This window comes from Muscardinus avellanarius, assembly GCF_963383645.1.
Source record: "Muscardinus avellanarius genome assembly, chromosome: 13".
NCBI classification, from domain to species: domain Eukaryota; kingdom Metazoa; phylum Chordata; class Mammalia; order Rodentia; family Gliridae; genus Muscardinus; species Muscardinus avellanarius.
The window spans coordinates 25,040,057-25,053,493 of NC_137799.1; the positions used below are offsets into that span (position 1 = coordinate 25,040,057).

Genomic DNA, 13,437 nt, shown 5'->3' on the forward strand with positions numbered 1-13,437 from the left:
TGCTAGCAACACCGCATGCCTGGCATTTCCTGCACCGGGATTATTTCCATCTCGAGGAATTTCGCAAATGTCCTCAGAAACCTTTGGGACATTTACATATTAAAAATAAACCTTTATCACACAACACAAATATGCTAGAAATCCATGTGTCAGCCCTTTTTCTTGAAAATACCTGTATGCCCCACTGTTGCTTGCATAAAACAGGAAAGGAAAAAACCCACAAGAATCACGCTCATAGGTAAACATGCCCTCAAGAAAAGACCAGGCAGAAGTTGGCTTGAACATGTTAAATATGTGCCAACTTCTTTGAGAAGCCTTGGGAAGTTTGATTAACTTAGAAAGGAAAAGAAAGGGGAAGGGGACAGGGAAAAAATGGAAGGAAGGAAGGGAAAGAGGGAAAAAATGGTTGGAGAGAAGGAAGGAAGGAAGGAAGGAAGGAAGGAAGGAAGGAAGGAAGGAAGGAAGGAAGGAAGGCAGGCAGGCAGGCAGGCAGACAGGAAACATGGAATAAAAGAAAGAAGGAAAGAAAGAAGGGGGTTAAAATGAGCTCCTAGGAGTTGTTATCCAACACTTGGACAAGTATTTGCCAATTTAGTTTTTGAGGCAACAAAATCAGCCCAAATATCTAAGTCACCACTGGAGTATCCTCATGGGAGGAAATAGCCCAGAGGGGACTGGAGTAAGAAATAAAAGGAGACTTCCCCCAATGCCAGATGTTGTGGAGTCATGCCAACTCTCCCATCATGGAGCAACACAACATACAGGGCCTGCCTACCTGCTATACTGATGGTGGCCGCAGCCTTCGCGGTGCTGAATTTCTCCCCGTGCTTGTTGGTGGCGATGCAGGTGTAGAGGCCCGGCTTGGTGATGAGCAGCTGGAGCCGCGAGTCGATTACTCGGTCTTTCACACTCTCTTGAATGGACCCAGAAGAAACCTGATGGAAGAGGAAAAAACAAAGGCTGGAGCTAGGTCAAGGATTTCCTATCTCAGTGCATCAGCAGACTAGTAGGGAAGAGCATGAGAACTGTGAGCACAGGCATGCGGTAGATTGCAAAAGGAGCCAAAAAAACCTTTGTGCCCCCATGGCCCAGGCCTTTGTTGTAGGACTTTGTAGCTCTTCCCTCAAGAGGTAACATCTTTCCCCACACTTTGCCTCTGGATTTGCTTGTGGTATGTGATAGGATGACCGAGCAGACTTGTCACATTCTGGCACTTCGTGGTCTGCTTTGCTTTTGGTTCTGGAGCCCGTGGCCTCCCATAGACAAGCCGGAGCTAGCTAGAGGGTAAAATACATGTGCCCCATTTATTCCCACTGCTCCAGGGAGGAGCCAACATCAACCAGTAAACATGTGAGTGAGGCTATTCTAGACCAACCGATATACAGGGATGCTGCCAATTATAGGAGCCAGATCAGCCAAGATCAGGCGATCCTGGTCCATATCAGCAAAGCCATCCAGTTGACCCACAGATTTGTGACCCTTCATAACTAGTTATTGCTTTAAGCCACTAAGTTTGTGATACAGGAAAGGATAACTAAAGCAAGGGATGAAAGGTATCCCATGTGTGGCTCTTCCAGGATGTGGCCTCCATCTACTGAAGATAGGGGCCATTGAGCAAGAGGGCTTGCAGACTTTTGGACTTATTTTTCTAAAACATGATTAGTTCTTTATAAATGCATATCAGGTAGATAAATAACTAAGAAGAAGCATGACCCTCTTTGAAGTGTGACATTTGTAAAGCTAGACTATTCATTTAACTGGCTCATGGTAATCATACATTGTGATGAAATTCATGGTGACAGAGGCATTCATGCACACCGCACCCATTGAATCCTGTCCCCGTTCATACCCCACTCCCTCTCCATCCCCACCGGCCCGTGCTCAGCACAGTGATGGGCACTGATACATTTGTGTATGTACATCATGTCCATTGAAGTGTTTCGCTCAAGTCTTCGTCTCTCCTCCAGTGTCCCTCAGTTAGGTCCCCTCCTTCGCTTCACTGAGTTTTCTCCTCCTTTGTCTTGAGTCCTTCCTGTGTCCTACTTTTTCCCTCGCTTCCACATATGCGGTAAAACATCTAACCTCTCACTTTTTGTGACTGACTAATCTCACTTAGTGTAATATTCTCCAGTTTCATCCATTCCCCTGCACATGACATGATTTTGTTCTTCTTTATGACTGAGTAGAATTTCATTGTGTGTATGTCCCATAATTTTGTAATCCATCCCTCTGTTTAGGGACATCTTGGCTGGCTCTGTAGTTTGACACTGGGCTATTTATTTATTTTTTAATGGTGGTACTGGGGTTCCTGGAAACCCTTCTAGCTCTGGGATACACTCCCAGACCTATTTTCTATTTTTATTTGAAAACAGGGTCTCTTAAGCCAGCGAGCTTCAAGCCTGGCTTCAAACCTGTGCAATCCTCCTGTCTCCACCTCCCAAGCGTGGGGATTACAAGCGTGCGCCACCACGCCTGGCTGGCACTGGGCTATTTAAACCACAAAACCAATGGCCTTGCAGAGCTGGAACATCAGTGCATTACTAGCACACATTGGCAGGTTGATTTGTATAAGTATCCACTGGTTATCATTGTTCCAACTCTGTGGTAAGGTCAGTCAGCACATTCTATCAGAATATTGAGTTAGAATTTGCACCATCGTGGTCTGACACCAAAGCCTGTGCTTTGAATCTTGGTTCCTAGTCTTTTCCTTGTCTTGGCAGGGAGAAGAAATGAGGTTTCATAAGAAAACAAGAATACTCATAACAATAACTTCTATAGTTTGGATCTCTAGTGCCTCCAAAAGTCTGTTAACGACTTGGTCACCAGCCTGTGACATTACTGGGGCAGGGTGAAAATATTAGGAATCTGGCCTAATAAAAAATAGTTATGCCATGAAAGGGACTATTGGTACCCCAGCACCTGCCTCTCTCTCTGCTTCGTGGCTCTCACGGGGTGAGTGGTCTCTCCACTAGACACTCCCACCACCATGATGTGCTGGGCTGCCACAGGCCAAAAGCAGCAGGATCAAGGGACGATGGACTGAAACCTCAGAAACCAACCTTTCCTCAGCTGGGCATGGCGGCATATATCTATAATCCCAGTACTTGGGAGCCTGAGATGGGAGGAACGCTGGTTTGAGACTAGCCTCAGCAACTTAGTGAGACCCTGTTTTCAAACAGAAAACTAAAATAGGGCTGGGAGTATAGCTCAAAGGTTGAATACCCCTAGGTTCAATTTCCCAGAGAGGAAAGAAAAACATATACTAGCTTGGCATGATGGAACATGCCTGTAATCCTAGTATTTGGAAGGCTGAGTTAGGAGGACTGCAGATTGGAGGTCAGCCTCAAAAACTTAGTGATACCTTAATCAATTTAGGAAGACTCTACTTCAAAATAAAACCAATAAAATAGGGATGGGGGTTATATCTCTGAGGTAAATGCTCTTGTGTTCAATCCCCAGTACTAAATAAATAAGTAGACACACACTAAATGGGGAATTTTCATTGAATTCATTATTACCATATTTATCAGAGGTATAATATTTTATGTATATGAGTGTCCAAGTTAAATGGAAAGGATTGAATAATTTGAAATATAATTTTGGACTCTCCCTGAAAACACTTTCTTCTCCTTCTCTTCCCCTCCCCCCCTTCTTCTTTTTCTCTCTCTTTCCCTCCCCCCCCCCCTCTCTCTCTCAAGATTAAACCCGAGTTACACCCTAATCCTTTCTTTCTATTTTTCTTTTCTTTCTTTCTTTTTTTTTTTTTTTTGGTGGTACTGGGGTTCCTGGAAACCCTTCTACCTCCGGACTACACTCCCAGCCCTATTTTATACTTTTTATTTGGAAACAGGGTCTCTTAAGCCAGCATGGCTGGCTTCGAACCTGTGCGATCCTCCTGTCTCCGCCTCCCAAGTGCGGGGATTACAAGCGTGTGCCACCACGCACGGCGTAATCCTTTCTTATTTAGCTCTATTTTTATTTTGAGAGAGGGGCTCCCTAAATTACTGCCTGTTGGGCTAATATCTGCAATCCTCCTGTCTCAGCCTCCCAAGTACTGGGATTACAGGCATGTGCTACTGCCCCTGGCTTCTCTGAATTGTAATACAAAGCAGTAATGAGAAAAAAGCGAAAGACCACAAATCTCTATGCTCACTCGACATGCTTTATGCTATTGTGTATTTCATATTTTGTTGATAAAGATAAACCCTTTCCAACGTATCTACGCTAAACCTGTAGCGCATTTGCGTTCCCCCTGCCCGAAGCTGGTTCTCTCCTTGGAGAAGCAGTGCTGTGCGATGCCTCAGAGATGGCTTAGAAACGAACAGTCCCCCAAATGCTGCCTGGACTCCCACTATTTTCGTGTTCACACCTAAAAAAGTCATTCGGGAACACCGCCTTGAGGTCATCGAAAACAGCCTTGGTAGGAAAGAGAAGCCAGTGTCCAGCTGCCCGGCCGCTCCCCTCCTGGACCCCGTCCAGGTGCTGAGATCATTCACAGGAGACCAACAGTCGCGAGGCTGGATGATCTGGAGGATGATGCGGTCCTCAGCCGGTGTCCAGAGACCTCCCCCGATTCAGGTGGTGACTCATGCACAGCGGGCCTTGTTAGTCATCCTTTGAGTTTGTTTTTCTTTCTTCATGGATCATCCTGACCTACAGTTTAGTATTTTTGATGATCTAAAAATACAAACAACTCTCTGCCTTCCTTTTGGGTTGTTTTTTTCCCTCCCAGGTTTAAAAGATCAAAGGGATGGGTTCAGATTGGTACTGGGAGCTTTCAGCAAGGTATCCTAAGAGGCAGAGTGCAGTTGGCTGTCCATATCTGTGGGAGTAGTATCTGCGGATTAAACCAACAGTGGATGAAAATATTCAGAAGGATCGTATGCATGCTGAACATATTCAGACTTGAGTCTCCTTGCCATTGTTACCTACACAATATTGTATAACAACTATTTACAAATAATAATTGTATTAGGACTGCTAGTTATCTAGAGATGATTTAAAGTGTATGTGAGGGTATACAGAGATTGTGTGCAAATACTCTGCCTACACCAATTTATATAAGGGACTTGGGCATCTAAGGGTTTTGGTAACTGCAGGGAGTCCTGGATCCAATCCCCTGCAGTCCTCCAGGGGGAACTGTATTTCACAGAAATGACTACATCTAGTATTTATAGTCGGTCGTTATTTTCTGCAAGTCACTCAGGCACACTGAGCTGAAGGAGCTAGATGAACAGCTCTGAGTTCCAGGTGCATTGCTTGGCCCTTCTGCTTGGTAGTAGTTTTGGAAGGAGAGGGAGAGGCTAACTTGCTGAAGTATAGTGGCCATTTCACTGTGTATATAAAAACATCAAGTTGTAGACCCTAAATATATACAGTAAAAAAAATAAGCTTTTAAGAAAGGGCAGTAAAATAGCAAGTTATATAAGCTAGTCACAGTAATTCACACCTGAAATAATGTGTATAAAAACTCCTTAGGGTGATAAAGTAGTGGTAATCTGTCAAATATTTTTATATCACTAATGCATTAATAATGCTCTCTTGGGGGAATCTGTCCCTAGCTATGAAAAAATCTCCTAACTTCATGATTTGACCTTAGCACAGGAAGACCTCTGAAAAGCATCTGGCCTCAATGGCCCTGTGTTACACTGTTAGGGTGTGACACAGGATGAACCATGTTCATGGAATTGTGGTAATTTCTATCCTTGTATCATAAAAAAAAAAAAAGGGATAACAGCCAGGCGTGGTAGCACATGCCTGTAATCCCAGAACCTGGGAGGTCTGAGGCCAGTCTCAGCAACTTTACAAGGTCCTCTGCATGAAAGAAAGAAAAAGTAAAAGGGATAACAGACAGGTATTTTCTTATTTATATTGATTAATATAGGCATAAATATTGGTCTCACTTTAACTGGTTGTTGAGTTATTCCACTAAGACTTGTTAACTGTAACTATTTTGGTTTATTATCTGGTAAGATAAAATGACTACAAATTTCATATAATTTAAGCCAAAAATACTGCCTTTAAAAAATCTGCATAGACAAGCCTTCCTTTAACAATAATCTTAAGTATAGATGACTTGGCCATTTATTTTACGAAATTTCTCTAATAAATTAAAACATCTTGGCCTGGTATGGTGGCATATACCTATAATACAAGTACTTGAAAAGCTGAGACAGAAGCATTCCAAGTTTGAGGTAGGCCTCAGCAAATTAGTGATATCCTGCTTCAAAATAAATAAATAAATAAATAAATAAATAAATAAATGACTGGGAGTGCAACTCAGAGGTAGAATGCCCCTGGATTAAATCTCCAGTACCACAAAAAATTATTCAATGTTTAAAGTGTTTCAGAAATTATATATATATTGGACAAAGCAAGAGACCCATGTAAGTTTTCTAAATTTGTAGTTGAATGCCTAATTAACAGAAATACTGTCAACTTTATTTGTTTAGTACTAGGAATTAAAGTTAGGAGCATTCTACTTCTGAGCTATACTTCCAGGCTTTTTTCCTTTTTATTTCAAAACAGGCTCTCACTAAGTTGATAAGGATAGCCTCTAACCTGCAATCCTCCTATCTCAGCCTCCCAAGTACTGGGATTATATCAGCATAACTTTAAATAAATCTGGTTATTAAAAAAAAGGACAAAGAGCCGGGCGTGGTGGCGCACGCTTGTAATCCCCGCCCTTGGGAGGTGGAGACAGGAAGATCACGCAGGTTCGAAGCCAGCCGTGCTGGCTTAAGAGACCCTGTTTCCAAATAAAAAATATAAAATAGGTCTGGGTGTGTAGCCCGGAGGTAGAAGAGCTTCCAGGAACCCTAGTACCACCAAAAAAAAAAAAAAAAAAACCAAGGATTACATTTTTAAAAAAGTAAATTATCCTTTATCCATATTAAACTACTATGTTCAATATCGAAAAAGAAGAGGATTATTAGAAGTCATTCTGCTGTTCATCTGTGACTATAAATCTCTGTGAAAAGTCAATAGTATTTCCATAGGAAGAAAGCAAAATAATTCTTTATCACCTTGGGGTATGTTGCTTGATATTTTTTCCAGCTCTTTGGCTTACTACTCATGTTTTTAGTTTCCTGTCATGTATGTTTGTGTAAGAGCATTCCGATCTTTTAGAGTGCAGCATAGTTAGTAGTGTGTTAAAGTTTAGTTCACTAACTCCCAGTTAGTTCAGAGCCACAGTTCAAACTGTTTCACTCTCTGCCGACCGTCTCCAGCTCTACGTTTGTCTTCATTCCCTTGTCTCCAAACAATATCAGAACTGTGGGCTCCTTCGCGCTCTCCTCAATGGACTTTCCGGTTTGCTACATTCACAACATTCAGTGCCTGAAATCGCCTCGGTTTCCTGTGATTTGCGTCACTCTGGGCAGAGTCATCTCAGTTTCGGTCTGGGCTTGGGCAGTATTACCAAGAACTTGGCTGCGAGAGCCACACATGCCCTCTGACCATAAGAGCTGTGGATGCACTTTTGCTTTCTTCCTGAAGGAAAGCCGCCATTCGTTTGATTCCTGTTTTAGAATCAGAGGTGATAGAACTATGTCGCCTTCCACTTTGGGTGACTCACATCTTGGAAGACTGTCTCCATAAGACCAATCCCAACTAGTCTACTTTTTTAGTATTTTTAAATTCCTAAAGATATCTCCCAGTTCTAAATGAATGCAAGCCTTTTGAAATTACTAATTTTTTTTTTAAAAAGCATGTGCCTCTCCATTTTCTTTGTTGCTATTTTCACACAGTAAGACAAGTTAGTAAAGTTACTCTGGCTGCCCACGGTTTTCTGAGGCTATCTTTACGCTACCTTAGGAGACGTAAGACAGAGAATGACAGGAGTTTCTGTGAAAGAGCCACAAAACACATTGCCAAACAGGGTTTGACTTGGACTGACACTTGAAAGTTAATTTGAGTGGTAAAGAACCGGGACTCCAAGTGACTTTATTATAACCTAACAAAGATAGAGAACGTAAGTCCTGATGTTATACTAGAGAGCGTCTGTGATGACCACCCGAAAGGGCCATTATTAACACACACAAAAAAAATCAAAGTATGACTTGTAGGTAGACTCCCCAAGAATCACATTAGCTGAAGAGGGGCGTTACCCACCTGGGTCCTCTAACTCTCCAAATTCTTATTCTGTCATTTTGACATAGAAAATAATAAAGTGGCATTCATTTGTTTATTTATTATGTTCCAAAGGAATATAGAATAGACAGGGAAGATGAACCAATATCGATAATAAATTAAGAGAAAGTGGTTTTGTTCAAGTATCAGAAAAGGAAAAAAAACTATCAGTGAAGACAATAGTAAATGAATCGAAAGCCTTGGAGACGTATAAAATAATTTAAGATGTTCTTTCTTATCGAGGTAGCTATAAAACTTTGCATCTTTTCTGTTTCATAACATGTACCAAACTTCACACATGGACACACTCTGTTCTCCACACCCTCTCCCCTCCCCTTCCTCCTCTTCCTGTGCCCTGTGTCCTAGTTCTCGGTTTTCAGAGCTGTAGCCAATCGGTCTTAGAACACACTGCACTGGGGGAAGGGTGGGGAAGGATGCAAGGATACAGCAGAGCACTGCCTCCGTGTTAAGATTCTTTTTTTAATTTAAAAATTTAAACTGGTTTTCATCTCAGTTCAGTAAAACTGGTAAATGTAAATTCTATGTATTTGATGTGCACAACTTGGTGTTTTGATATATTGTTAAATGAACATTACAAACCTACATATCATCTCACATTAAACCTCTTTTTCGTGTATGGCACTGGGTATTGAACCCAAGGACATTCTACTTCTCAGTATACCCCCCACCCCCGTACTTTATTTATTTATTTATTTATTTATTTATTTATTTTTGGTGGTACTGGGGATGGAACCCTTCTCGGGCTACCCTCCCAGACCTATTTTATGCTTTTTTTATATTCGGAAACAGGTTCTCTTAAACCAGCGCGCTGGCTTCGAACCTGCGTGATCCTCCCGTCTCCGCCTCTCAAGCACGGGGATTACAAGCGTGCGCCACCACGCCCGGCTTAAACAGGGTTTTGATAAGTTGCTGGCCCCAAGCCTGTGATCCTCCTCCCAAGTACTAGGATGCCATGTGCCACCATGCCTGTCTTCACATAATTACCTTCTCTGAGCGTGCGTGCGTGCATGCGTGCGAGCGTGCGTGCATATTCACAACCTACCTCCTTGGTAAATTTCAACCATACTATACTAATTTCCTCCACTCTTTAAACCCTAGTGATCATTGTTCTGCTCTGCACTTCTGGGAGCTCTAGGAGCCTTTCTGGTGCTGCCCTATTTCACGTAGTATCATGTCTTTCCAGATAACTTATGTTGCGATGTCTTTGACTAAGGGTATAGATCTGGGAAACTTCTTTCCCAGTCTTCCAAACTCCTCCCTTCTATCTTTCTGAAATTTCAGGTTGTTTAGCTCCACTAAAAAATGGTATAGAGTTAACCTCTGGCAATGCCTCCAGGTGAGCCTTGTTCATGCTGCAACATTCTTCTAAGCCTATGGTACACCTCACACTAATGGTAGAAGAGGTTTCTGCCTTAAGTCTCTTTGTTTTTAATGTTATGTTTGGCTTTCCAGAGTATTTGCCCCTGTTTTAGTTGCCATTTAATTTAGATGAAGAAAACTTATAATAACCTAAATGAGAAAAGCCAGTGAGGAATGAGAACTATGATTTATGAAAAAAACATAAAGGGATTTTGGGGCTTATGTTTATGGATCCCAAGACACCAGGAGTTCACACACACGCAGAAACGGCTGCACAGGGATATGGCAAGATGGCCACGTGAAGCTGCACGCCAGGAAGGGGCCTCACCAGAAGCCAACCCTGCTGGCGCCTTGATCTTGGACTTTCAGTTTTTAGTGTTGTAAGAAAATGAACTTATGTTGGTTTAACCATCCTATCTGTTCTGTTCTGTTATGGCGCCCTAGCAGACTAATATAGTACCAGAAAAGAGAAAATTGAGAGGATATGCAATAAATCAAGATGAGAAAGGAATGTGCCTCAAAAATTGGGGTAGAGCCAGATGGGGCGGCACACACTTGTAATCCCAGTACTTGGGAGACTAAGACAGGAGGGTCACAGGCTCCTGGCCAGCCGCAGCTAATTAGCGAGACCCTCCACAACTTGGTGAGACTCTGCTTTCAAAATAGCGAATAAAAATAGCGCTGGGGATGTAGCTCAGAGGTAGAATGCCCCTGGGTTCAACCCCCAGTTTCTCCCCATTAAAATTGGGTATAGAAATAAAACTAAATATGATGTGAATGGTAACAACAGATTTTGCCTGCCTAAAAAATAAAAGTGAAGTCCTCCATTTTTTTTTTTTTTTGGAGGACTTAAAAAAAAGCCTTTGCAATTGTTATTGCAATATCTGGAGTAAAAACAATTTGCGAAACTCTAAATGTTACCTCTAAAATGTTACCCTCATAATATTGTAATACGTTAGTGTATGTTTAGTATGGCCAAGATACAAAGAAGATGGAGACAGATTATCCTGTAGAAGATGGAAATTGAAAATAGCAGAGTACCAGTTAGATGACTTATCAAGGTTGGAGTTAAGTCATATTGAGAGTCATTGTCACACACACACACACACACACACACACACACACACACACACCCAAAGGACTGCTTTGGACATTTACTGAAGCTGTTTAAAGCGTGAAAGAATGTCCTTCATGGGACCATCTGGACAGTTGATGTATGTCTCCTGCTGAGCAGTAAAGGATTAAAAGGTCAGTTCAGTAGGCATGAGGTGCTTACCCCCTGCCCATTACAAAGAGATGGCCACCCTTTGATTAGCTCCCAGGAGTGACCCATTACCCCTTAGAGTATCTTGACAGATGGATGGAGGTCTTTGCATCCCTGGCAACTGGCACCTCTGTATACATGTTGTCACACATCATTCCTGGGAGAATTAAATGGTATTTGTGCAACTTTATTGGGAGAGAAAACTTGTTCCACATTATTAATTTTAATCAGTATCCTTTCACTGTAATAAACTGTAACAGCTTCTCTCTGAGTTTGGTGAGTCTTATGGAATCATCAAACATCTGAAGGTCCATGCATGTGTGCTTAGAGTCTTGGGGATGTGATGGACCAGTATTTAGAGGGCAGAATTGAGTTGCCAAGCAGGTAGGCAAAGAGAGGGAGCTTCATTCATGATTTAGGGTTCCAGAGTTGTAGACACAAAACTTTTGCAAATGATCTGATTTGGAGTCACTTTTAATCTCACCAAATAAACCTTTTTTTGGAGGATCAATTGAATTTGAACAAAGACTTCATATCAAGTAACAAATTAGGGCTGAGCAGAAGAGGGTGAGCCTGAACCAAATGCATTCCTGGTACTGTCTTAAACAATCCCGGATCTCTGAAGACACATGGTGTGTCCAAGGGGGAAAGAATTGATTTTAAATACATGGCAGGTGCAAAAGATAAAATGAAATTGCAAGAGTGTCAGTTAAATGATGACTCTCCTGATCCAGTTACTCCTCCTCTCTTTCTCCTACCCCAGCCTTGCTGGACTGGTAGGAAGCATCTAGGAAGTGAGAGAAGAATAAATGAGCCAGAAACCACAGTTTTTGTTTGTTTAGTGGAAGGCAGGTAGCGTAGCTACAATACTTCTGAGAAAGGGGGAAGGAATAAATCTTATTAATTCATGCAATAGGTTTTTTACTTAGGAGCAGATACTAAACAAGAATGGTGGTTTTTTGTTTTGTTTTGTTTTGTTTTTTTGGTACTGGTAATTGAACCCAGGGGCATTCTACCTCCAAGCTACACTATCAGCACTTCTTATGTTTTATTTTGAAACAGGGTCTCACTAATTTTCTGCAGCTGTTCTCAAACCTGCAATCTTCCTGTCTCAGCCTCCTAAGTACTGGAATTACAACCATTTACCCCCATGCCCAGCTAATGATCTAATGATTTAAAATTATCTATTAGTATCAAAAATTACAGAGCATGTTTGAGATATGATCTAATGACAGTAGAAGAACTTTTCTTGCTGAATACATTTGGAAGGGCATAGAAAATAATTAAGATTATATTACATGCACGTCATTTTTGTTCAATACCTAAGTTATAATAATAATAATGATCTTATGTCACATCTTTAACTCTTCCTTTCCCACCCAAAATACCAACAGATAAACTCTAAAATTAAGAAAAATAAATTCAGGGAAAGATGAAAAGGTATCATAATCAAAGGACTGACATTTTCATCGGCTTTTGGAAGATAAAAAGAAATGTGATTGGATTGATAGACAAATTAATATTAAATGAGTAGCTGAAATCTAACTCAAAATACAAGGTTTACTGAGAGGAGAAGGGATAAATTTTTCCTAAAGAGTCATGGAAAATTTCAAAGGTCAGCTAGCTGGGCCGTAAATAGGAATGGACTTAGAGAAAGTCAGTAAAGTACTTGAGCTTTGGGAGCTCTTATGTAACTTATGCAGACTGGGCTGAGGCATCTTCTCATGAGCTAGAGGCCTTGAATGAGATTATTTCTGTGTGTGAGGGGTTTATGAAGTGAACAGTTATGAGCAGTAGAGCCTGAGAAAAAGACACACTGAATGGGGCTCCCCTTATCCCTTCACAAAAATAAAGCATAGAAGAGAAAGATTCAAGTGTTGTATTGATTTTAAAATTGTATTGATTTATATTAAAATTGTATTGATTTATATTAAAAGCAATTAAGAATGAAGTATATTTTCTTTCCCTTGGAAAGTGTATCAGAGCCATGTGTGGTGGTGTACACGTGTAATCCCATTACTCAGAAGGCTGAGACAGGAGGATGGCAGGTTCACAGCCAGTCTTAGCAACTTAGTGAGATACTGTTTACAAGTAAAAATTAAAAAAAAATAGGGCTGGGAGTGTAGCTCAGAGGTAGAATGTCCCTAAGTTCCATTCTTAGTAACACACACACACACACACACACACACACACACACACACACACCTAGCAACACACACATACACAGGATCAGAACTAGAAAAACTGGGTGAAAACCAAATGTAAATAGACAAATGGCAGACTCTATAAACTCTAATGATAATAATAATTCATGATAAGTTTGTTTTTCAGATATCAATAAGCTAAGTCATTCATATGAACCCTCACATTGAAAAAAACTAAAATTGTGGAAATAATTTTAACACATGTAGCAAAATTTTGATCATTTCCTCTTGAAAGACTTTGCCAACTCCAGAAACTGCACTTTCTTTTATATGACCTTAAGGATAAGGAGACACAAACTTAGGGCCCAAAGAAGTATAAATAAAGATACAACAAATTAAGAAATCAAAGAGCTAGCTATCAGGGATATATCAGCGTGTAGAATTAGTGTAATAGCCCACATAAAGAATTATAGACCATAATTATCTGGCGTGTCCAAGAAGCTTCAAACCTTGAGTTTG

General features: G+C 41.1%; 1 protein-coding gene across 6 annotated transcripts in view; it reads right to left on the reverse strand.

The window, feature by feature from the left end:
* Positions 1–13,437, reverse strand: part of MUSK (muscle associated receptor tyrosine kinase) — a gene marked incomplete at both ends in the record, with an annotated part of 113,860 nt that overhangs the window by 41,707 nt on the left and 58,716 nt on the right. For all 6 annotated transcript variants that reach the window (XM_080708802.1, XM_080708800.1, XM_080708799.1 and 3 more), the window contains one exon: positions 763–935. In XM_080708802.1, coding sequence (XP_080564928.1) covers positions 763–935 — 173 coding nt within the window. The remainder of the gene's footprint in view (positions 1–762; positions 936–13,437) is intronic.